This window comes from Stomoxys calcitrans, chromosome 2, assembly GCF_963082655.1.
Source record: "Stomoxys calcitrans chromosome 2, idStoCalc2.1, whole genome shotgun sequence".
In the NCBI taxonomy this organism is placed as follows: domain Eukaryota; kingdom Metazoa; phylum Arthropoda; class Insecta; order Diptera; family Muscidae; genus Stomoxys; species Stomoxys calcitrans.
In genome coordinates, this window is record NC_081553.1 from 102,041,446 (window position 1) to 102,068,418 (window position 26,973).

At 34.5% G+C, this 26,973-nt stretch overlaps 1 protein-coding gene across 1 annotated transcript in view; it reads left to right on the plus strand.

The window, feature by feature from the left end:
- Nucleotides 1-26,973, plus strand: part of LOC131994724 (homeobox protein 2-like) — a 93,604-nt gene that overhangs the window by 23,149 nt on the left and 43,482 nt on the right. The window contains exons 4-5 of the mRNA XM_059361564.1: nucleotides 14,729-15,963; nucleotides 17,990-18,577. Of these exons, the coding sequence (XP_059217547.1) occupies nucleotides 14,729-15,963; nucleotides 17,990-18,577 (1,823 nt within the window). The remainder of the gene's footprint in view (nucleotides 1-14,728; nucleotides 15,964-17,989; nucleotides 18,578-26,973) is intronic.

The window sequence follows — 26,973 nt, forward strand, 5'->3', positions numbered from 1 at the left end:
AACTCTTTGCCCTAATCATCAGGTGACAAAAAAAGCATAAACACATACATACATACGGTTTGTATACATACCAACTATATTTTGAGAAATTTAAATGAGATCATCACAACACAAAAAGAAACACCGCACTACTACTTACATTTTACAACAACAACAAACACTGTCACAACACTGTGGTGTCATTTAGAAGTAGCTGCCTACCAGTGTTGCTCTTCCTCACACTCTTAATATTCTTCTATTGCTCTCCAAATATTTTAAACCATACAGTTAACAAGATCTTTGATCTCCCCTCTCTTGTTCTTTGTTTTTATTTGCAAATAACTTCACTGCATTCTAGCCCAACCCCCTTCTTGTTGTTGCATGCTACTAAGCCTTGTCGATTCATTTTGACAGTCGTACTTCGTTCGTTGGCCGGTGAGTTTCAATTAGTGCAGTGATTAATTAATTGGGATAATTGGTAAACTTGATAATTTTTGTTAGGAAATTTATATTTTGGAAAATGTGCAAATACAGACAGTGATAGAAAATTTTAATATGGCAAAACAGATTAAATTAAATGAACTTAAAAATTATTTAAGAAAATTAAGGCTTTTTTTCACTTCCGTTTTTCATAAAAAATGAGAAGAAAGTATGTTATAAAAAAATAAATAATAAAACAATAAAAATAAATAAAAATGAAATAAAAACAAGTTGTAGTCCGATTCGGACCATAAATGAATTGAATGCTTAGCATTGTAGAAGTCAGTGTGTAATATTTCAGTCAATTCGGATAAGAAATGCGCCTTATTGGGGCTCAAGAAGCAAAATCGGGAGATTGGTTTATATGGGAGCCGTATCAAGCTATAGATCGATTCAGACCATATTGGACACGTGTATTGAAGGTCATGGGAGAAGCCGTGGTACAAAATTTCTCGGATGAGAATTGCGCCCTCTAGAGGCTCAAGAAGTCAAGATCCCAGATCTGTTAATATGGCAGCTATATTAGGTTTTGTACAGATTTGTTGAGATTTGAGCTATATTAGGTTTTGTACAGATTTAATATGGCAGCTATATTAGGTTTTGTACAGATTTGAGCCATACTTAGCACAGTTGTTGGAAGTCATAATAAAACACCTTATGCAAAATTTCAAGAAGTCAAGATCCAAGATCGGTTTATTTGGAAGCTATATTAAAACATGGATCGATAAAGTCCATTTACAATCCCAACCGACCTACACTAATAAGAAGTATTTGTGCAAAATTTCAAGCGGCTAGCTTTACTTCAACGAAAGTACGCGTGCTTTCGACAGACAGACGGACGGACATGGCTAGATCGACTTAAAATGTCATGACGATCAAGAATATATATACTTTATGGGGTCTTAGGCGAATATTTCGAGGAGTTACAAACAGAATGATGAAATTGGTATACCCCCATCCTATGGTGGGGGGAAAACAAAATATAGGGTAAGTGTATCAGTTGTCGGCAGTTTAAGGATTTTGCCTTTTTCAATCCATCCTTCTACCCGGTAAAAATGTTCAATTCCATCGAAATTTAGGTTTTTAAAATGCGAAATTTTTCTTCCCGGTAAAAATCTTTTTCAAAATCCGTTTTTTTTTTGTTTTAGATGTATTAACCAAAATTGAAATTTCTTTTATTAAATTTGTGAAATGTTGAATTTTTTCAAAAATCTTCGGCATAATTTTCCAATGTTCGGCATGACTTGTTCCTAAAGTCGGTAAAGAAAATATTAATTGTTAAAGAAAATTACTGATGCTCATATTTTAAAACATAGGAAAAAAAAATCGTTTTAATGCGATGGGTTGAAAGTGACTTTTCAACAGTCGATCGAAAAGGTTCGATTAGGGCAGGGATTAGGGTGAGCAGAGTAATGTAGGGGAAAAGTTTTGAAGTAAAATTTGCAAATATGCCGACAGGATAAATAAATATTAAAAATAATTGGATAAAAGCCAGAGCCAACAGCAATTGGTGTCGCTTTAAATATTTCTATGAATAAAACCAAATCGAATTTTGAAACTAATAAAAACAAATTGAATTAATAGAAATTTTATGAGAAAACATAATTTTTGGTTCTGTGAAATGAAGTAAATAAAAGCTTAGATAAATAATTGGAAGTTCGCACCTAGACTGGTTGGAGGCGTTATCTAAGAAAATGTCGCAATCACAACTGGTGTGACTAGTTTGGTCATTTTAGTGCTCAAAAGTGTATATCTATGTGCCTGTGGTAATATTCAATTTCCTCCTCATTGCATATTTTGCAATAAAGATAGTGAAAATTATGCGCAATTTTCTTGAGATATTTAAAATGGCGGCTCATGCTATGTCACGTTGCATGCTGATGATCCAAATACATACGACATATGTACATATATATCGTGTTATAGTTCATTGAGATGTCCTCTAGAGACAATCGGTCAACAAATTGTTTCAGTGATAGAACAGACTCCCATATTCATGGCCTCAAATGTAGTGTCCAGTTTGATTTCAATAGAATGAAAAGTTACCATAGATATACATACGAAAAAGTTTTGTTAATTCCGTAGACTCTTTTGAAATTAAAAATTATGTTATGTTTTCAACTTTTTGTTTAATATTTTTACATACAATAATTAATTTTATTCAGTATTCTAAAATGCCAAGATTAAAAATTTGCAAAAACTGTATGGTAATTAAAAGAAAACAGCTTTGAAAAGTCAACCCATTTCGCATGAATGTCTACCGCATATTTATGTGCATATATGTGTGTATTCGTCGTGGGTGTGTGTGCTTTAAAATGCACGTGTGTTTCGTATTTGACACTTGTACGAAACTTCACCCTAATCATCAAATCGCAGACATTATGTGGACATACACACAAACATGTATAAACGTGACACAAAGTAATAATATGACATCATCAATATCATAAAAAAGAAACACAAGATCTATTCTTTGAAATAATTTCAATAAATATTAAGTGTGTTAGTTTAGCGCATAAAAGAAATCGGGTGATTGACAACAACAACAACAGCACAGCCTATTGCGAAACAAAGACAGTTGCTTTCGTGCTGCCCTTGCAATTTCGCGGTCATTCGTTCTATGACTCGGATATAAGATCTTCATTCTCTCCCACTCTCCCCCTTTCTCTTTGGGCAGATTATTACATCGATGTGTTGAGATTTCATAATTGGCCGGCACTCTAGACATTCCACAGTTGTTTTTTAACAGCTAAGCGGAGAAGTTCAATTAATCAGTGATTAAAGTGAAAATAGAATTTTGGTATGGACTCTTGCATTGACATGTTGTTGTTTCGTTAGAATAAAGCCGTCTATACAACAGTAGCTTTTTAGCAGCTGAATAGAGAGTTTTGATTTTTGCAGTGATTAAACTTGCACACACAGTGACAGTAAATTTATATATTGAAACAAGATTTAGAAAACAATTTATAGTGAAATTATTAAATACATTTTTTTTAGTACGTCTCTTTTGCAAGTTTTTTTTTTTTTTTTGATAAAATGATTTTTTTAAATTTACGCACATAGTGACAAAAAACCAAATACTGAAAAGATTTTGGTTTTTGATTTTGAAAAGAATCGCTAGTGATATTATTAAATCAAATTAAACAATTTTTTTAGTCCTGCTTTGCATGAATTTTTTGATGAGTAAGTCAATATTCCGACAAAATGATTGCAATAAATTTGGGCTACTAGTAGTGTAGTGATTTTAATAAAGTAATTTTGTGACAGTAAACTCATTTTAGTTGTGAAATATTTGTGTAAAAAAAAGTGAAGCTATGACAAATTATTTGGATATGCTAATGTTAAAGAAGTGTAAAAGCAATGTTGGGCATACTATTGCAAGCTTGTCGTTTCCTAAATTAATGGATTAGTATGTGTTCCAATAAAATAAATAGGATTTTTTTTTTTTAATTCTAAACTTGCTGAAGATTTAAATTCCCTCCAAAGCATACATGTTTGAACGTGTTTGTTAGCCTTTATATCTATATACGTGCCAAAAAAAAAATCAGTTGCATCTTTTCACATTTCTAGGCTGCTAGTGTACAGAGATGGCCTGTCAGAAACAGTGACGTATATGACATACATTTCCGACGTATATTACATACGTCGAAAACGTCGTAAACCTAGCCAAAAAACTAGGTTTCTGACAGAAAAAAAAATTCGAACGAAAATATGTCGAATTTTTGATCTGATTAACTAAAAATTTTGGCATAAGTATTAACACTCCATGTACCATTTCACTTGACACTTCCTCAGATGTCATGCATTTTTAACATATGTCGTTTACAACAGCTTTCAAAAAGCAAATTAAAACGGGAGAAGCAAATAATTTTGCAAAAGGATACAAAATAATTGCAATTTCTAAATATAATTGATGAAAACTAATAATTTATTGATTTTTTGCTTCACAAAAAAATCCTTAAACGTTACTTTATAAATTGACTTGAAATTTGCGTATATTTCCAATTTATTGTGTGAAAAATGTAAATGCAAAAATTAAAAAAAAACTTTATATTTCTTTTATTGCGAAATTTTTTTACATATAAACTCTTCTATATACAACAAATAAGTGACAATAATATTTGTTAAAAATCAAACTTTTACACTGAGTTATTAAGGTTTATGACGTTTGCGACTTTTTCTACGTTTTATACAAGTATACGACATTTTCGACTTTTACAACTTTTTGACAGTCGGAAACCTAAAAAATCGTCTTACGGACCATCTCTGCTAGTGTATTCTTTTATCATAGGAGAAAACACATGTTACTTTTTTGAAACACTTCAATATTTCCTTGATAACATGATACTTTTATGAATAGAGTGAATGTAGTACTGAATAAAATCAGCAAGTTTTTTTGCTGCGAAATCTAAAAAAAGGAATCATGAAAAATTTCATCAAAAGCGAATATAGTACCATTCTTTAATAAATAAAACAAATATTTTTACCATTTATGGGCACTTGCATTTATTATTCGTTATATAGAAAACTTAGATTTGTTAAAAAAAGTTTCCAACTTTCTTTGGGGGTGCGTGTATGGTTATATTAATTTTCCTTTTTATTGCATTTTTGTAGTAGACAATGAATCTCTCTTTATTTCGTTGATGACAGCAACATATGGCATATTCCTCAATGTCAAGTTCTGTCGGTTTGTTTTGAAAATGCAAAGCTAAATTGTTTAGAAACACCTGTAAAGAGAGACATTTTAGATTGAAAAGCCGGCTGTTTGTAGAGTCTCGTGACTTTTCAATACACAATGCAATAAATATGGGGGCCTGTTTAAGATGATAATCAAAAACGTTATACTCTCACATGTGCTTTGCCTCCAACATATCTATTTTTTTTTTTAATTTTACTCATTTGTTTTTTGCTCTCTCCCTCTGTCTCTCTCTCTTTGGCAAAGTCAATGTTGAGATACATTTGTTTGTCCGCCTAAAATGAAAGTAGTTGCCTCTCTTGATAGCGTTATGTGGGTCAGTTTTGTTTTTATTATCTCTTCATATGCAGTTTTAAACATGTTGTTGGCAAGGGCAAGTTGTATGAATTTTTTAAATTGCGTACTCAACATAAAGTTAATGTATGTATATGTGTGTGTTTTCTTTTGTTGCTACAAATACAAACATATTTAAAAATGTAATATGATAACTTGTTATACTCGTATTTATAAGAAACTTTTGATGAAACTAAGTAGACTAGCTTGTTCCTTTAATGTTGTTTGTTTGAAAAATATAATAAAAAAAAGTCAGTTTGTTGACAAAAGCTTTACAATTCAGGTGTGGGGTTCCCAAAAAAAAAAAAAAATAAATAAAAAAAGAAGACTCAAAAAAAAAAATTTTTTTTAAATATGGATTCACGCCCTACTCGAGAAAGAATTCTTTCAGCTTTGAAAGCTTCAAATGTGGAATTTCCAGAAACAGCGTCAATTGCACAATTGAGAACATTATATGATTCTTTGCAAGTTAACGGTGGTCCATCAAAGCAGACTGAATTGCCTTCTGGAAATGTGGTTTCGTCTGATTCTGCTGGGAATTCATCTGTAACTGTCACTACAATGTCATCCAATACTTTGAATGAAACTCCCGTTATTAATTCCGCAACTGCCGATCCTGAAAATTTGCTTCAGTCATTTCAATGTAATGGTGAGTCCACAAATCAAACTGAATTGGTTCTTGGAACTGCCGCTTGTTTTTCTGCCGCACGGACTTCAACCGATTTAATATCTAGAAATACATTGAGTGTCGCTTTTAATAACAGCGAAATTGGCGTATCCTGTGCAAATCTTCGGCAAACACAGACTTCAGTGCCTCCTTCCGTAATTTCTTCCGTACCTTCCGTCTATAATTCTTCTGCTTCCGTTCCTGTAAATACAGTTCAAAGACAATTTCCTGGTACTTCAGGGACTGCTGCTTCTGTTTCTGCCGCCCGGACTTCATCAGTTATTTCCGATTTAATGAATACAAATACATTGGGTGTCGCTTTAAACAATAGAGCAATTGGCGTGTCCTGTGATGTTCTTCCGCAAACACAAACTTCCGTACCTCCTTCCGTATCTTCTTGTGTTGTTTCTTCCGTACCCTCCGTCAATTATTCCTCAGTTTCCGTTCCTGCAAACTTACTTCGAGGACAATTTTCTAGACCTTCTGTTCCATCACAGGTAACAGACCCTTTCATTCGTTCAAGCGTTTTATCCTGTGAAGCTGATGAACTAGAGAGTGAAATTAGAGTTTTGAGATTGAAGCAAGAAATGTTGGCTCTTCGAAACCAAATTGAATCTTTAGAAAACGGTGGAAAAAAGGTTTCTACAAATATCAATTATGACGAGCTCTCTATGATGGTTCCGAAATTTTCTGGGAATGATGGACGAAATATTGAAAAATGGATAAACTCTTTTGAAAACTACAATATAAATATGACTGACCAAGAAAAATATATGTGCTTAAGATATTTGCTGGTTGGAACTGCGCGAGAGTTCATGGAAAATTCAAATTACAAAGAATATAAGGAGTTGAAGAGATCGCTCTTAGACATTTTCAAGAGAACGGTAACGCAAGAAGAAGTTTATCAAAAATTGCGTTTGCGCAAGTTGAAGCCAACAGAGCCGTGTATTGCCTATATAGTAGCAATGCAAACTATTGCAGCAGAAGGCGAAATCAACGAGCAAGAACTGGTTGACATTATAATAGACGGAATGGAAGATAAAACCAACAACATATCCATTCTATACGGATCAAACTCATTACAAGAATTGATGCATGGAATAGATAGATACGAGAAACGAAGGTCAAAAACAGTCAGTACTCATAAAGAAGGCCGTGACAATACTAAAGGCATACGATGTTTCAATTGCTCTCAATTTGGACATATGAAGAACACCTGCAATAAGCCTCGACGTCCACCGGGATCTTGTTTCCATTGTTTCCAAATGGGACATTTTTACAAGGATTGTCCTAAAAGGATGAATGTTACTGCTCCCATATTTTGTAGTAATGATATTGTAGACACAACACAAATGGTAAGTGTGGCCTTTAAATATTCTTGTGGATCCAAATATACTAATTCTGTGAATATTTCGTGCTTGATCGATTCCGGTAGCCCAATTAGTTTGGTTAAGATGTCTTTATTACCGACTGGTGTGATACGTTCGAAGAATTTAATACCAACTTCGTATGTTGGAGTTGGCAATTCCCCTTTGAAAATATATGGAAATATTTCTTGTTTAATAAAATTAAAAAAATCGTCTAAACAAATAGAATTACTTGTTGTTCCGAACGAGAGCATTCATGTTCCAATGATTCTTGGACGGAACTTTATGCATGCATTTAATGTAAAATTACTTCAAGTCAAGGAAACTACGAATGATATAGAAGTATTTGAATCCACAAGAAAAATAAATGACAATAATAATATAACCTCGGTGTCTACACCATCTACGATAAGCAATTCTTATGATAGTCCTGTGAATTCCCAAGTGATACGTACGGACGATATTGATCTAAATCCTTTGTTAAATTCATTCCAGAAGAAGACTTTAGAAGATCTTATTCATAATCGTTATATAACTCCAAAGGGAATTGATAAAAAGTCATCTGATTATAGGATGCAGATTAAATTATCTGATGATATTCCAATACACTGCTCTCCCCGTAGATTGTCGGTTCGTGATCGTGAGGAAACGCAGAAGATTGTTAGTGATTTGTTAGAAAGGAAAATAATACGTTACAGCAATTCTCCATACACGTCAGCAATTGTGTTGGTAAAGAAAAAGACAGGGGAAACGCGGATGTGTGTCGATTATCGAGCGTTAAACAAAAAGACTATTAGGGATAACTTTCCTTTACCCCTCATCGAGGACTGTATTGAGAGCATATCAGGCAAAAAATGGTTTAGCCTCATGGATTTGAAGGATGGATTTTTCAACATAGAAATGCATAATGATTCAATTCCATACACTTCATTTGTAACCCCATTTGGACAGTACGAGTATTTGAAGATGCCATTTGGTTTAAAGAATGCTCCAGCAAACTTTCAACGCTTTATAAATGGTATATTTCGCGACTTAATAGAGGACCATAGAGTGGTTATATATATGGATGACATATTGATTGCATCCTCTGATTTCGATTCTCATGTTCAGACATTGGCGGTTGTACTTGGACGTGCTTTTGAGTACGGGTTACGTATCAAGTTAACTAAATGTAAATTTGGTTATCAGAGTTTAGAGTATTTAGGATACTTAATCAGCCCAAAAGGTATACGGCCGACAGAAAATCACTTGCGGGCTGTGAAACAAATACCAATGCCAAGGAATCATAGGGAATTACAAACTTGTCTTGGGTTGTTTTCCTACTTTAGGAAATTCGTTCCGTCATTCTCAAATATTGCAAGGCCATTGTTAGATTTGCTTCGTAAAGAGAAAAAATTCGTTTTCTCTGAAGAATGTGTAAAGGCCTTTAGTGAATTAAAGTCTCGTTTACTTCGGGCCCCAGTATTAGCTATCTATAACCCTAAAAGCGATACGGAGTTACATTGTGATGCAAGTTCTCATGGATTCGGAGCAATATTGATGCAGCGTCAGGATGATAAAAAGTTCCACCCCGTAGCATTTTTTTCAAAGGCTACAACCAATGCAGAATCGAGATATCATAGCTTCGAACTGGAAACACTCGCAATTATTTACGCGTTGCGCCGGTTTCGTGTGTATTTAGAAGGATTACATTTTACCATAGTCACAGATTGCAATTCACTTACAATGACCTTGAACAAGAGACAAGTTAATCCTCGGATATCCCGCTGGGCATTGGAACTAGAGAACTATGACTATTCTATCGAACACAGGAAGGGTTCTTCTATGGGTCATGTGGATATGTTAAGCAGATGTATAGAAAAGGAAATATCCCCTCATGTGGGATGTAACATGATTTGCTCTGTAGATTCGAATCAACTCGATGTCCAAATTCAACTGACCCAAGCTAGAGATCCTGTTATTAAGGACTTATGTAAACGTTTGGAAAAGGAAGAGATATGTGATTTTGACCTAATAGACGGTCTCTTATTTAAGAAAGTGGGTGCAACCGTTTGTTTATATGTCCCAAAGGAAATGGAAGATAATGTGATAAGAATGATACATGAGAAGCTTGGACACCTGGGGACAGATAAATGTTATTATAAGATTCGAGAGAATTTTTGGTTCCCAGACATGCGCAATAAGATAGATAGCTTCATTAAGAATTGTATAAAATGTATCATTTATGCTGCTCCAGCTAGAATAAACCAACAGAACATGTACAGCATTCCAAAGGTGGCGGAGCCATTCGATACGATACACGTGGATCACTTCGGACCACTTCCATCATTAAAATCGAAAAGAAAACACATTTTAGTGGTAGTTGATTCTTTTACAAAATTTGTTCGACTTTATCCTGTAAATTCGACGAGCACTAAGGAGGTTTGTTGTTCTCTCGAAAAGTATTTTAGTTATTACAGTAGACCAAGACGCCTAATCTCGGACAGAGGATCATGTTTTACGTCATTGGAGTTTTCTGAATTCATTTTGAAAAATAATATTAATCATGTTAAGGTGGCGGTTGCCTCTCCACAAGCAAATGGGCAGGTTGAGCGTGTAAATCGTATTATTAAGTCCATGTTGAGCAAATTGAGTGACCCAATAGATCATTCCGATTGGTCATTGAAATTGTCCCAGGTGGAATATGCTATCAATAACTGTGTTCACAGTTCTACAAAGGAAACCCCAGCGAAGTTACTCTTTGGAACGAATCAACGAGGGGTGGTGGTAGATAAGCTGTCGGAATATCTAGATGAGAAAATGGGTAATGAGGAGAAACTAAATTTGAGGGATATGAGGGTTAAGGCATTGAATTCTATACAGCGATCTCAGAACTACAACGAATTATACTTTTCCAAACATCATGAACCGGCAAAACGTTACGATGAGGGTGATTATGTTGTTATTATGAATATTGACAATACAGTTGGGAAGAATAAGAAATTTTGTGAAAAATATCGTGGTCCCTACATTATTGAAAAAGTATTAGATAATGATCGCTACGTTGTGAGAGATGTTGACAATTGTCAACTGACACAGATCCCATATAAGGGTATAATTGAAGCAAAGCGACTTCGGAAATGGTTGACACCTAGGTTATAGATTTATGTTATTGGTCACACTTATATAATATACACAATTTTTATATCATGATTGTGGGCAATCATATTGTCAGGTTGGCCGAACTGTAATATGATAACTTGTTATACTCGTATTTATAAGAAACTTTTGATGAAACTAAGTAGACTAGCTTGTTCCTTTAATGTTGTTTGTTTGAAAAATATAATAAAAAAAAGTCAGTTTGTTGACAAAAGCTTTACAAAAATAAGAAGAGAGAGTAGAATATTTTAACCATGTTAGATACCAAATTCCATATCTAATGAACTTGAGCGCAAATATATATCCAAACATAACAACATGTCGCCAAACATAAAAACATGTCCCAAATTTAATGTAACTAACCAATTCATAGTATTTTCATAGGAGGAAAATTAATCCTTATATTCAGAAAAGTTATTCCTTGAAATCAAAACGTGAAGAAAAAAAACTAATTACAGATTCGGAAAGTTGTTGGAGGCAAAGAAAGAAAGTTGGAGGCGAGAAAACTTATTTCTTAATGCAATAAATCGATATACAAATGACGCCAAACCATAAAAACTAACTCCAGAATCATAAAACATATCCCCAAAGTTTAGAGAAATATTTCAAAAAGACATTTTGTTTCTCGATTTCATGAAAATTCCTCTTCTGTCACGTATAGGATTAACTAAATAAAAATTTTTAAAATGTATATATTATATATGAGTCAATAATCATTGTTCAAGTAAAATTTCTCAATACTTCCTACACCGATATTCACCAAACTATATATATATATATATATATAGATTTTTTTGACGGATTTCCCTTATAGAACTGCCAAAAAAATCCTATTTTAAGGCTTCATTAAGATATGTGATGCGGCCGCTAGCCGTTTAAGGTGCTGCGCTATACGTTTCCAAGAAAATTTTATAACTTTTTTTAGCAGCTTGCGTGTACATGCAAAAAAAAAACATTACACGCGGTAATAAAATAATCTCTAAAAATAATGGGTATTGATAACCAAATTCTAAAAAATAGGCATATTTTTTCTTTATTGCGTATTAAAATAATTATTATCGAATATTTCTGTCTTCTTTAAATTTGAGGGTACAATATTTTATTTGTTCCTATTCTATGTTGCCAACAGGTCGTCAATGGCTAATTTCACAATAATTTGATGTATTCCAAATAACAAGTCAATTTATTCTTTTTTTTTCTTTTTGTGTGATACGATTAACTCTTATATTTGTCTCACTCTTAAAGGAATGATTTACACAAACGAACTAATATACGCGTACAACTACACATGCATATTTGCTAAAATGATCGGCATTGATGTAATGGTATAAATACTGTTATATTTCACATTGATGTCCAAAGAAAAATTATGTTTGGATTTAATTTAAAATAGAACTAATTACATATGTATTAATTTTTCCCCAAGAGTTTTTATAAAGATAATCTTTTGTATACCTAACAATTATCGACTTTTTCATTTGGAATTACGCAAAATACATTCAGTCATTGTTCTAGTATACTTTAAATGTGTTGGTACACAATGTTTGAATGTGCGTATATGTGTTTTGCGGAAAAAAGGAAATGTATGATTTTATTTGACACTTGTTTCTTGGTTAATTGTTCCCCCACATCAAAGAGGCATATCTCCCAATTAAAAAAACAAAAACAAGAGATCTGCCGTCTTGTCAACATGTAATCTAAAAACAAAAACAAATTAAAATTCACCCAGAGAGGTGTGTGCTCAATACTAACAAATTGATAATTTAAATTTTAAATCCACATTCACACAAACACATAACTTAACGGCAAGTGGAGCCAGCCGCCAAAGAGTTAGACACAATGTCTATTTCTTTCTCTATATCCAACAAAAAACAACAATTACTATTGTCTCTTTCACTCCGATATCAACAAGTTTCATTTGCTCCCATACTCTCTCACTCTGAGCTCCATCAAACAAAATGCATTTGCGAGATGTATATTGTACTCTCTCTCTGCTCACATACATCCAGCACTCTGCTCTGTTGTGCTCTGTAGTTCATTTTTAAATACAAGCATATCATATTGATAAGGTATCAGTCGCGTGTCAACCGTTGAATTGTTCGCAGCAATACGAGCAATCAGCAGTAGAACAGTAGCAGCAGCCGGCATAAAGGCATTAAGGTAAAATATACGTGAACATAACAAGACAAATGATCATAGTATATATGCATTATTTCTAATATGATTTGAATGTATAGGCCTTTTTCCATGGAATTTATTTTTCAGTTTAGGGAAAAATAATCTTTATGAAAACAAAATAAAGAAAGCCATATCTACTTGGTCAATTGGCAGCGATGTTAAATAAAGAGAAAATACGTAGTCACTTTGTTGCAAATTTTTTGCGGATTTAGCTTCCAAAACTCAAAATATTTCATGCATACATATTACCTATATACTAGCTGTTAACAATAAAAAAGTAAAGGTATTGGTGTAAAGTATTTTCCTTTGGTAATAATTACTAGTGTTCGAACAAAATAATTCAGCAAAATTCATGATTGTGCATGCATGTTTTTTTGTTAAATACTCTTCCCCTCCCTATCATCATTGTTTATTAGTATCTTTGAGATACAGAAGCAAACTTAACAGGCCCACACTTAAACACACTCTGTTTACCTATAGCTTTCTCAGTTGCGTGCGCTGTTTTGCTCTTGCGCTCTCTCTCTACTCTGTGGACAGAAAAATTTTCTATTGTTGGTTTTATATGAATCATCATACATGTGCTGTGGCGGTTCGCTGCTGTTCTCGTTTTGATACGATGGCCAGCCGCCGGTGTTTATGGTAGCTCTCGTGCCGTCTAGGGCAAATATAATGAATTGTTTGGTGGTTTGTTTATTTAGACATAGGCACTCATAGTTATTTGATAGATTATACATTGAATTTTGTTGTTATTGTTGTCTTTTAAAGAAATCTAAATAGGTATTTTTGCATTGTTTTTTTTTTTTGAGAAATATGGATTTGCTAATAATTTAAAGTTACTTATGAATTTATTTAAACAATTATAAAGGTTATCTTGTACTTTTTCTTTTTAAATTGTCTGCTGGCTCGTTTACCTTTTTCCCCTTTTTCCAAATTCCTATCTGAGAGTTGTTTAGTTTACATTTTTTGGCTTACCTAGTTTTAATATCATTTTCCTGTTTGGAATTTCTTTAAATAATGACTTTTTTTATTGATTTAATATATTTATATTTTTGATTGTATCAAGCTCCAATTTGCATTGTTAAGATGCGAATGAATTTCACAATGATTTCTTGGCTTTCATTGTTTTGGTTTTTTATGTATACATTTTATTTACAGCCTTAAAGTATGCTTTATTTTTTCTTCTTTTCAAATTCCTTAAGAGGAAGCACACAATGGGATAGCAAACTGTATTTTGACAAAAAACAAATCAAATTAGAAAAGCAAAAAAAAAATTAATTTTAGTAGTTATAGTATAGGACAACAGTATACAGTATATTTTCTCAAAGAATTGAAAATATGAATGAGATAATTAACAAAAATTAGCTAATTTTTAACAATTAATCCAAAGCATTTAAGTTTGAAGTTGCCAATGTTGATGACAACTTCAGTGGACTGCAAAATGGCGCCAGAGTTGGCTAACCTTAATAGGCAAGAATGGGAATAGTTTCCTTTTCCATTCTCCCCATCTCTAACAAAAATGTCTGGTTTGAAAAAATTCCAATTATTATCTCTTGTTCTTGTTCAGGGAATGTTGTTGGCCTCAATAAATAATTAGAATAAAATGTTAGCAATTACCCATTTACCTATTAAAATGTTTAAAACCTAAACTCATTTAAGTTCCCAAACATATATACGCAGTCATTGCACTTTATTGGACTTGTACAAACGATACTTCCCCACTTCACTGGCCCTTGGGCATGACATATGTGCCTAAATCTATTACGCATACGTGTTTATTACTTACAAAAAATAAAAGAAATTAAACTAATTTACAATATTTCAAACTTTACTAATCTTGGTTTTGTTCTTCTTTTCCCCTTTTTGATTGTTTTTACCCAAAAAAAAAAACAGAGTACTTGCAGCAAGCCGCAATATCGACTTTGTCAGCAACAACTTCAAGCACTTCAGTTACAACATCAAATATTAATAACAGCAATAGCAATACCACCAACAACAACAACAATAGCACTATTAATTACAACAACCGCTATAACAGAATTACTAGTGACAGTGGTAAAGAAAGTAGCAGTAACACTGAAGTGAATCATCATTGCTTGGATACCTTTGAAAATTTTGAATTCGATATTGAACTGTTGACGGAAAATAAAAGCAAAGACCAGGACAAGGCATCAACTGGGCAATTGTTACAGAGACAATTGTCAGCAGATGATAAACATCATCTAAATCAATCTACAACAACAAATCTACTTGATCATCTTATTCCCTACGATATTGAAGAAGGAACGGATACGGATACGGATACCGAAAAGCAAAAGCAGCAATTGCAAATGATGCTGGATGAAATATTATTTGGCAACACAGAACAACAAAGTTGCTCTAACAACAACAACAACAACAACCCTCTTAATAATAATAACAACAACTGTGCTACCCTTAACCCCAACACCAACTCCACTGCAATGGATTTTAATAACGATAATTTCTTTGGTGACTACAATTGCGGTGACATCTTTGATTTTCCACCCACCAGCCAAAACTTAAACGATGATAATTTATTTCCTGATGATTTCGCTAGCATTAATTCAAGCATTGAAGACGCTGTGGATATTAACCATATGGATAATGCTGGTATACCTCTAATGGATTTTGATCTGTCACAGTGTAGCTATTCCAACAACTACATGCATTCGCAATCGCCTGATGTCATGTTCCCATGCGGTTCACAGGCAATGGCAAAGCCTCAAACATTGGCAGCAGCTCTTTCGCAAGAAATTTTGGAAGCTGAGCCCCATGTAGCCCCAGATTTAATTCATGCATCCACCTATTCCAATTGTGGTGTTGGCGATGATAATGACAATAACAATGCACCATCAATTCCGATTCAAGTTGATTTTATAGATGGCAATGATAACTTGCATGAAGAGACCGCAACATGCAGTGAGACTTCAACTTCAACCTTGCAGCCTATGGATGGTGGATGTGAGTCGCCAAAGTTGTTTAATCCCTCGAAGAGTGAACGCATGCAGGAGAAACGTTCTAAACTACATTTGGACACCAAACGTCGCAGACGGATGGTCGAGATCGTAACGATGGATACTCCAGGAATTGTAAATATGTTAGATGAGGTAAAAAATATATAAAATTTAAGAGACCCAAGTTATTAATCCCAATAATCCTTGACCTATCCCTATTCCCATGTTGGATTTTGACCAAATATCATATCATAAACCTAGATCAAATATCATAAAAAAGGATTAAATTACAATTTTTTTTTCTAAAAAAAAAAAAAAACGTGAAAACCAAAAAGTTTAAAAAAGTTAGAATTTAACATTTCTCTTACATTTCATTCAAATGGCATGCTTCTACCATTGCACGTCGCGCTAATTAGTGAGTAGGTGGAAGCATGTAATCTTTTGGAGCCATAGCAATCTGATGAGGCCCTGGCAGGGTCGAAATCGCGATCATTGCTGAGACTCTTTAATTTTTTTTTTTTGATTTGAAATAGAAGCAAGAAATAAAATTATATTGGTCTAGACTGGTTAAACCAACAACAAAATAAATAAAAAACTTATTTAAAAAATACTATTTGGTTTATATAAACATTTTATATATTAAAGTTGGGTTAAAGGGCACGCAACTAGCAACCTTGATTGCTAGCCCCTTCACTCGGAAGCCTTAGATTCTTATGTATGTTTAAGTTTTTACCGTAAAACAAAGAAATTGGAAAAAAATAATTAAAAGCAATATAAATTAACATATAATAAAAGAAATACAAATTTATATTTTTATATTTATTACAAAAAGTTTTTACCCTTAAAAGAACCCTGTAAAAATTTAATTAAAAAAAAAAAGTAAAAGTGTGCAAAGTTCGATCGGGTCGAATCTTATGTACCCTCCACCAAGGATCGCATTTGTCGAGTTCTTTTCCTGATGTCTCTTTTTAGCCAAACAAAGGAAAGAAAATGATAAAAGAAAAGAATTGCTTTGCCATTGGAGCTATTTCAAGTTTGGTCCTAATCGGACCATAATGGAATAAATGTTGTAGACTACAGTAGAAGTAGTTGTGAAAAATTTCAGCCAAATCGAATAAGGATTTCGCCCTTTAGGCGATAAAAAAGTAAATTAGGGACATCGTTTTATAGGGGAGCTGTATTGGGTTATAGACCGATTCAGACCGTATTTGACACATATGAAAAGCCGTTGTACAAAATTTCAGTCAAATCAGATACTAATTACGCCCTATAGAGTCTCAAGAAGTCAAGGTCCCAGATCGGTTTATATGGCAGCAATATAAGGTTATGGACCGATTTGAACCATACTTTGCACAGTTATTGCAAGTCACAGCGAAACACTTCGTGGAAAATTTTAGCGAAATCGGATAGGATTTGCGTACTCTAAAGGCTCAAGAAGTCAAAACCCCAGATCGGATTATATGGCAGCTATATCAGGTTATGGATGTGGTCCATTTATTTGTGCAAAATTTCAAGCGACCAGCTTTATTCTTTCGAAAGTTTCAGACAGAAGGACTGACAGACTATATATACTTTATGGGGTCTGAGACGATCAATCCAAGAGTTACAAAGCGAATGACGAAATTATAAAATAATGAAAAATTCTATTTATTGGGTTGCCCAAAAAGTAATTGCGGATTTTTTAAAAGAAAGCAAATTCATTTTTAATAAAACTTAGAATGAACTTTAATCAAATATACTTTTTTACACTTTTTTTCTAAAGCAAGCTAAAAGTAACAGTTGATAACTGACAGAAGAAAGAATGCAATGACAGAGTCACAAGCTGTGAAATAATTTGTCAACGCCGGCTATATGAATAATCCGCAATTACTTTTTGGGCAACCCAATAATTATGTTTTTCTAAAAATTTACCGAAAAAATTAACATCCCTATACACAAAACTTAAGAAAGGCTTTATAGCAGGAATGGAAATCTGTCAAAAACGCCTACTTTAAGTTATAAGAATGTGGGCATAAGAATTTATTGTTATTAAATCTGTTATTGTTTAAGCAAAGGGATCAGTTTTTAAGACCCATGACATAAAATCTTTACCTATAAGGCAGCAAACCTAGCAAACCTTACAAACTTATTAGAACTTTCTCACTAATTCTCTATTTTTTTGTTTTCTTTTACTTTTTAGATGAGATTTTTCCAACAGCTAATGTCTAGCTCTCCTTCGAACGAGGCCAAAGCAGAAATCAAATTTGAAATAGATGAGGTATCATTGGAAAATGTTAATGTGGATGGTGGTGAATCCAATTCGATAATCATAAAATCTGAAGCCGATCATAGCAATTTCTCCGATGATATTTCTTCCTCCTGCACAACATACAGCTGTAACTCCAACTCAAATCAAACCAACTTTACCAACATTTTGAATGCTTCATCACCCTGCTCGCCTACCTCCTCCTCCTGCGCCTCGACCAGCACCAATACAAAACGAGGTCGTGGACGCCCCGCCAAATTGCATAGTGATATGCCCGATTTATCACAAATCGCCCATTTGTCCGAAACCGAACAAAAGAAGGTTTTGGAGAGAGCAAAGAATAATGAGGCCAGCCGCAAATCTCGTTTGAAGAACAAACAGCGTGACATTGAAATGGAAAGGGAGGAACTTGGGCTCTCAGAGCAGAACAGAAAACTTGAGGAGGAATATCAAAGTATAGAACATATGAGAATGAAATTTCAACGTGCCCTTAAACGTGTGCATCTCAGATTCTCACCATATTAAAAAAAAAAAAACACAACAAAAACATATTCTCAAGAATACGCATCTACCAGATTCGCAACTAGGCCTCATTTATGCTGGTGTCGCGGTAGCCATAACAAACATAGTTTCTTAGTTGTTGTTAGTTTTATTTCTATTATTAGTATAACTACTTAAAGTACTTTATCATACCTATACATACTAGAATATAAATCCCCTCTAAGGGATAATTAACATCATATGTATATTGCTAGTGTTTAAGAAGAATTTTTTAATTATCATCACTTGATATAAAACTCTATTAAAATTTTATTCCTTTTTTTTGCAAATTGTATGTTAAAATATTTTATAAAAATACAAACATATTACGTTTCTCAATACAAACACTTGTGTTTTGTTTATTCTTCTTAATTATATTTTTTCTTCCACAATTTTATGGTATATTATTGAGATTGTCAATATACATATATATATATATATATATATTTTTTTTTATTACAATGGGTTTGGATTTATTATACAAAAAAAAACACACACACACAAAATAAACAATATATGTAATTTTTAATTTTTAATATAATTTATTCATCATGCGAAAATCTATCGCAACCCCCCCCCCTCCAAAAAAAAAAAAATATACAAAAAAAATAAATAAAAGTATGAAACATACATTTATGAATATATATATATATACTAATAAAATTGTATCTATTCTAGAAAAACATTGTAAACAAACATTAATGAAGAAAATCAGAAAAAGGAAAAAAAAGAACAAAATAAAAGAAACCATTGTTGATTAGCAACAGATTGTGTTTATAACACAAGATTTCAATAGACAAATTGTTTCATTTACAAAAAAAGGGGGGACGCGGGGATGCTAATTTTTATATGTTGGTACTTTTTTTGATTTATCACAAGTACCACGGTACCCGAGTCATTTAATGCGACAATAACCATATTTTATTGGGTTGCCCAAAAAGTAATTGCGGATTTTTCATATAGTCGGCGTTGACAAATTTTTTCACATCTTGAGACTCTGTAATTTCATTCTTTCTTCTGTCAGTTATCAGCTGTTACTTTTAGCTAGCTTTAGAAAAAAAGTGTAAAAAAATGTATATTTGATTAAAGTTCATTCTAAGTTCTATTAAAAATGCATTTACTTTCTTTTAAAAAATCCGCAATTACTTTTTGGGCAACCCAATATATACAGCCCAATTCTGAAAACTCCCTGGGAATAAACTCTCAGGGAATTAATTTATTTTCTTCCTCGAATAAAATCCTCCTATTCTAAATGAATAGGGAGTGGAAACATTGGGGAGAAGGAATTTCGAACTTTTGAAAACAGCTGTTTTGCTTCAGCTGTTTTATTTTGCCTAAGCATTTCCCTTTTATTTTTTGGAAAAAAGAACATAAAATGGAAAAAGAAACAGAACATAAAAAAGTTATAAAGGTTAATAAAAAAAGAAGGTTAACAAACTTGTTTAGTGTTGCTTTTGTAATGTTTCTTTTAATTGTTGTTGTTGTTGAAGCAGTGTGTTATACACTGAGTGTCAATCCAATGCGTACAGTTGGCTGCCATGGGATTGTTTATTTTTTGTATTTTATTAGTGCACAATTATGGCCTACAGCTTGTCACCATATTTCGGTGTTGTTCCAACAATCGTTGGCTAAATTAGATGCTTCCAGAGTGTTCTGGTAGACAGATAAATAGATTAATTGTGTCGTGTACACATCAGTCTGCCATCCGACTCACTTAGACGTTTTCGTCCATTGTGATACCACAGGAACAGAAGAAGGAAGATGCCTTCTAGTTCCTACTGTTGAACCATCCAAATCGCTTTAAAATGCCCAACAACTTGCGAATGTTCACATCCGCTAAATCAGACAGGTTCTCAAAGAAATGAGAACCTAAAGTCTGCTTAAGAATTCCCTGGCAACTTGCCAAAACAGTGGTGAAAAACATATGATCAACTATGAACACTCTTTGCTCTATAGCTCTCTCTCTCTCTCTTTCTCTCTACATCTTTCTTCGGGTTGGCCTTGCTATTCAAATAAATAATAATCCCACAATAGATGGCACTGAATTTTCTGTTAGTGATGCTCGCTGTTGATTCCCATCACATTGTCAACATATGTATACTAATCTAGCCATTCCATTTGTAACACCTCAAAATATTGATCTAAGATGCCATAAAGTATATATATTCTGAGTCGATTTAGTCATGTTTGTCGAAATCACGATAGCGGTCGAACACGTAAAGCTAGCCGCTTAAATTTTGCACAGATACTTAAAATTGATGTAGGTCGTTGGGGCTTGCAAATGGGCCATATCGGATCAGATTTGGATATTGCTCCCATATAAACCGATCTCTCGATTTGACTTCTTGAGCCTCTGGGAGCAGCAATTTTTCTCCGATTTGGTTAAAATTTTGCAGATAGTGGTCTGTTATAACTTCCAACAACTGCGTCCAGAACGGTCTAAATCAGTCTTTAACCTGACATAACTCCCATATAAACCGATCTCCCGATTTGACTTCTTGAACCCCTGAAAGCTAAAATTTTGCACATAATGTTCTGTTATGACTTCCAACGTCAGATAAGGTCCAAATCGGTCTGTAACCTGATATAGCTCCCATATACACTCATCTCCAGATATGACTTCTTGAGCCCCTGGAAGCCGCAGTTTTTGTCCGATTTGGCTAAAATATAGCACATAATGTTTTGTTATGACTTCCAACGCCAAGTACGGTCTAAATTGGTCAATAACCAGATATAACTCCCTTATAAACCGAACTCCCGATTTGACTTCTTAAGCCCCTGGAGGCCGCAATTTTTGTCCGATTTGGCTAAAAATTTGTACCTCATTTTCTGTTATGACTTCCAACAATCATGGCAAGTACGGTCCAAATAGGTGTATAACCTAATTTAACTGCCGTATAAATCGATCTCCCGATTTGACTTCTTGAGCCCCAGGAGGCCACAATTTTTGTCCGATTTGGCAAAAAATGTTTGCATAGTGGTCTGTTATGGCTTCCAAAGTCAAGTAAGGTTCAAGTCAGTCTATAACCTGATATAGGTTAAGTTAGGTTAGGTTTAAGTGGCAATCAGCCATCTGACTCACATAGACGTTTTCGTCCATTGTGATACCACAGGAACAGAAGAAGGAATATGTCTTCTAGATCCTACTGTTGAACCATCCAGATCGCTTTTAAAAGCCCAATAAATTGCTAATGTTCACATTCGCTAAAACAGACAGGTTCTCTAAGATATGAGAACCTCCTTCTGACTGCTAGTGCGGGACACACACACAGTATGTGTTCTATAGCCTCTTCTTCTTCGATGTTCTCACAGCTTTTGCAAAAGTCGTTAGTTCCAACCTTCTGTCTGTCAGCTTGTTTTCCGATTAGACAGTGACCTGTCACAGTGACCGGACACAACGACTGAGACGTCTGCTCTAGCCAATGACAGCACAGCAGTAGACCTCTTAAAGTCTAGATTAGGCCACATAGTTTTGGAATGCTCAAAACCCCCTCTTTATGACCATCTATCATTCGTTTTTCAATTTTCAAGATTTTCCAAATAATTCCGCAATTTTTGCACTTACCTTCTTTTACAACTTCATTTGACGAGTTTTTTGTACCTGAACTCTAGCTACTGCCTTGAATCTTCATTAAAAGTAAATAAAATTAAAACAAATTTAATAATTACCAATAAACAATATTTTTATTTTTTACTTACCTCTGCCTTTTTGGATCCATTTTGGTGTTTTGGCTTTTGTATTTTCATGTAACGGCTGCTCTTTATAAAACAGCTGGCCTTTACCAAACAGCTGTTCAAAGTTGCAAATTTCTGCTGGCAAAAAAAGTCCCAGTAGAAATTTCCAGGTTCTCTATTTTCGAAATGTCAAAATTTGCTCTCTCTCTCGCACTCTCTTCTGCTGGCAAATAAAGTACGCGAACGACTTCCAGTAAAAATTTGTGGAAATTTGCACAAATTTTTGAGTTCCCAAACACAGCTAAAAATAGATTTGAGTTTGAGCGAGATAAGAAAAATTTAACTGCGGCACATTGTTGACGGTTCAAATAGCGGAATATTCCCCAGCAAATTATGGTCCCTTTGATGGAACGCGCACTTCTGTCGCTGTGGCTAAGCAAATTTCTAGTAGAGACCACGAGGCTGTTAATGAAGCAAGGCTACCTGATGGAACAGGTATATTTACAGAGCTCACAGCTATATATTCTGCAGTTTCCTTTACTCGAAAAATTTCCAGCACATTAATATGCAGAGATAGTCTTAGCACATCTTTGTGGAGTGCCCCCACTCGAAGATAAACAAGCCTATTAGGCAAATTCTTAACTGCAGGTTTTTTTTTTTTGACAGAAATAAGGAAATCGTTAAAACGGCATAATATCAACGAGGTATAGACCCGAATTTTAACACCTTCAAATTTTAATTTAAACTCGGCAGCTTTTCTACACAAAGCGGGCGCACATGATCCCCGTTACCCGGCGCCTCTTTCTGTATATGCGCTTATAATAGTAATGCTATCCGTGTTACTCGTAGGCACGTCGACGTGAGTTGTCGTACTTTGATGGAAACAACGAATGACTCTCCTTGTCGCACAATAAATTGACATTTGAACAACCTTCGTTTGTTTACGTTAAGCCTGGTACTGACTTCAAATGTACGGAAAATGTTGCTAAACATCAATTAAATTTTGTGAAATCTCACAATGTTTCCAACAGTGTTGCTAATTTGTTTAACACTCCGGTATTTTGCGCTTTCAGTAAATGGAACATTCTCTCCTCCCAAGGAGACAGATGTCTTGTACGCCCCCACGATGCCAATGCATACCGACAGGGTCTATGTTTTGGCATCCAAGTATTCTTCTATTTTATACACAAACTCGTGCAGGGCAGTCTCCATCGACCATCCCTTAACATAGGCATGCTGTTTGTTCGCTGGATGTCCTACTCTTTATCATCGTGTTCACAATGCGTTCCATGGTTTTGAGTAGAAAAGACGTAAGGCTTATAGACCTGTAGGCCTTTGGTGTCGCATAACTTGCCTTGCTGGGCTTGGGTATAAATACCACCCTTGCCTCCTGCCAGGATTTCGGAGTATATAAGTCCCAGGCACGCTGTGAGTAAGTAAGTTATTAATAAACTTTTCTTATAATAGTGTTGATGATGAGAAAGGTATTGTGGCAGTGCTGATATAGGGGGCGACGAGGTGTGCACCAAGAGCAGCAAGGAATGCGATACTTCATTTGAGACCTTTGCACTTGTACGTGGAGGGCGTTGCGCTGAGTACAGTCTTCCGACCGAGAGAGTCAGGAACTCTTACTCTTCGGATTTTGGGCATTCGTTTGTTTTGCGGTAGGCCGATGGCTTCGTGGGGCGACTACATGACATTGCCATTGCCAAACTGATCTGTCCTAGATGGCGATTCGCAGTTTGTCTTCTCGGAGAGGAAGTTTTGGGCTGGGGGCCTCCCGAACTTCTCTGGTCCCTCTGTACACACGGATTTATCCAATATGAATGAGGGCACTGGGGCAGATGTTTTTCAAAATCCGTAGTGTCTTTCACATCCCTACAGAAAATAAAAAGACAACATTTCTTAAAAAATTTAAACTAACAATTCTTGTAAACAGATGATTGTCATTGTTCGCTGCATTTATTAGACGTTTAAAATCCACGAAATTTGACAATGTTGCTAGCAACATGTTGAAATAATTTTGTAAAAAGTTTTATACCCTCCACCATGGGAGGGGGGGTATACTAATTTCGTCATTCAGTTTGTAACTACTCGAAATATCCGCCTGAGACCCCATAAAGTATATATATTCTTGATCGTCGCGACATTTTATGTCGATCTAGCCATGTCCGTCCGTCCGTCTGTCTGTCGAAAGCACGCTAACTTCCGAAGGAGTAAAGCTAGCTGCTTGAAATTTTGCACAAATACTTCTTATTAGTGTAGGTCGGTTGGTATTGTAAATGGGCCATATCGGTTCATGTTTTGATATAGCTGCCATATAAACCGATCTTGGTTCTTGACCTCTTGAGCCTTTAGAGGGCGCAATTCTTATCAGATTGGAATGAAATTTTGCACGACGTGTTTTGTTATGATATCCAACAGCTGTGCCAAGTATGGTTCAAATCGGTCTATAACCTGATATAGCTGTCACATAAACCGATCTGGGAGCTTGACTTCTTGAGCCTCTATAGGGCGCAATTCTTATCCGATTTTATTGAAATTTTTCACGTAGTGTTTTGGTATTACTTCCAACAACTGTGGTAAGTATGGTTTAAATCAGTTCATGTTTTGATATAGCTGCCATATAAACCGATCTTGGGTTTTGACTTCTTGAGCCTCTAGAGGGCGCAATTCTTATCCGATTGGAATGAAATTTTGCACGACGTGTTTTGTTGGGATATCCAACAACTGTGCCAAGTATGGTTCAAATCGGTTTATAACCTAATATAGCTCTCATATAAACCGATCTGGGATCTTGACTTCTTGAGCCTCTAGTTTTTTTATAGTGCGTTTTGACAACTGTTCGGGCGAAAACTCGAAGTCAGAACTAGGCTTTAACAGAAGTACCTAAGGACCTGGAATTTCATCTACCTTCGTTTGGAGAGCTCCATATATGACATTTTTTTCTTATGGTCTCGCCAGAATGTGAGCCCTTACGTTCAGCGTCATAGGCGGACATGCTAACCTCTGGTGGCCGTGACTATGGATGCCTTAGCATAGGCATGTTGTTATTGTTGTAGCAGTACATTGAGGCGGCAGCCCTTGCCAATGAAGAACTCCATCGGGCCAATCCGCTACGTACAACCGGCTGCCATGAGATTGTTTACCGCAGTGTTTTCATTACGTTCTCAAATTCATAAATTGACATTGACATAAGTTTACATATACCATCCTATAATCCTGGAAATTTTTAAATTCTTTTTTCTTTAATGTTAGGAAAACACATGTTCTTTATTAAAAAAAAAAAGTATTGGGTTGCCCAAAAAGTAATTGCGGATTTTTCATATAGTCGGCGTTGACAAATTTTTTCACAGCTTGTGACTCTGTAATTGCATTCTTTCTTCTGTCAGTTATCAGCTGTTACTTTTAGCTTGCTTTAGAAAAAAAGTGTAAAAAAAGTATATTTGATTAAAGTTCATACTAAGCTTTATTAAAAATGCATTTACTTTCTTTTAAAAAATCCGCATTTACTTTTTAGGCAACCCAATATATGTATATGAAAAAGTCATGGCGTGATTTTCGTTGTCAACAATTCAAGTATATAACAAATATTGGAAAAATTTTTTTAAGATAATAAAAAATAAGGAGTTATTTGGCACTAAATTTAATCAGGTATAGTTTTACTGCTTATTGTTTTTGGCAGACTCCGCTTCGCTCTTGCGGTATTCAGCATAATCGACATAGCCATCTCTATTGACATCCATGCTATTCAAGACATAATCAATCACATCAGCCAGATTTTCATCGGTATAGGTAGTGCCACTCTTTTCTCCAGTACCGTTGTTTTCTTTCTTTTCCTTGTCGTCCTTGTCCTTTTCTTCTTCAACTAAAAGAATCGGAGTTTTGGGTAAGCGAAAATATTATGAAACTTTAATTTTGAAAATTAGAAAGATGCTGCAATGGAGACACAAGCTAGCCGCCTCACCCCACAACCATTGAAAGAATGTAGTAAAAACGCTAAATGACATGCTTCTTAAAGTTATACCTCCCCAATTATGCATACATATGCTACTTTCATAAAATGTCATTTCAACTTTATTCGTTTTGTTTGTTTGTTTGTTTGTTGTGGTTGTTCGTTTTTAATGCATTTGTTTTAACAATTGCACATTTTTTTTATTATTTTCTTTTGTTTTTGTTCAAATTTCTTAAACTGAGCTTTTTAAATCAGTCATTTTTAACATTTTTTTTTTAAGTAGAAAAAGAACCTAAAAACTTATGAATGAAATAAAAAAAAAATAGAGAATAAAACACTAAAGATTGTGTAAAAAAATATATACATATAGATATTCGAAAAATGGAGCTATCAATTTGGAATTGTTAAGTAAGGGAGATAGGGGTCGTGGAGATTTCCAAGTTAAACAAGAAAGGTACATAAGAAACACAAATTTTGAGGGAAAAAAGGGAAGATGCTAAGTATTAGAAATCACACATAATGGAGCCAATTATGTCTGTTGTATTTGTGGTTGTTGTTGTTGTTGCTGCTGCTGCTGCTGTTGTTGCTGTTGTGATTTCTGTTGGGCCCTCATAAACTCTGGATAGTCTATGTAACCATCTTTCGAAGAATCGTCCATTTGCAAGATGGGATCAATTAAAGCCACCAGCTCTTCATCGGTGAAAATTTTTTCCTCCACATGAGGCTGTTGACCATCAGTACCCTCCTT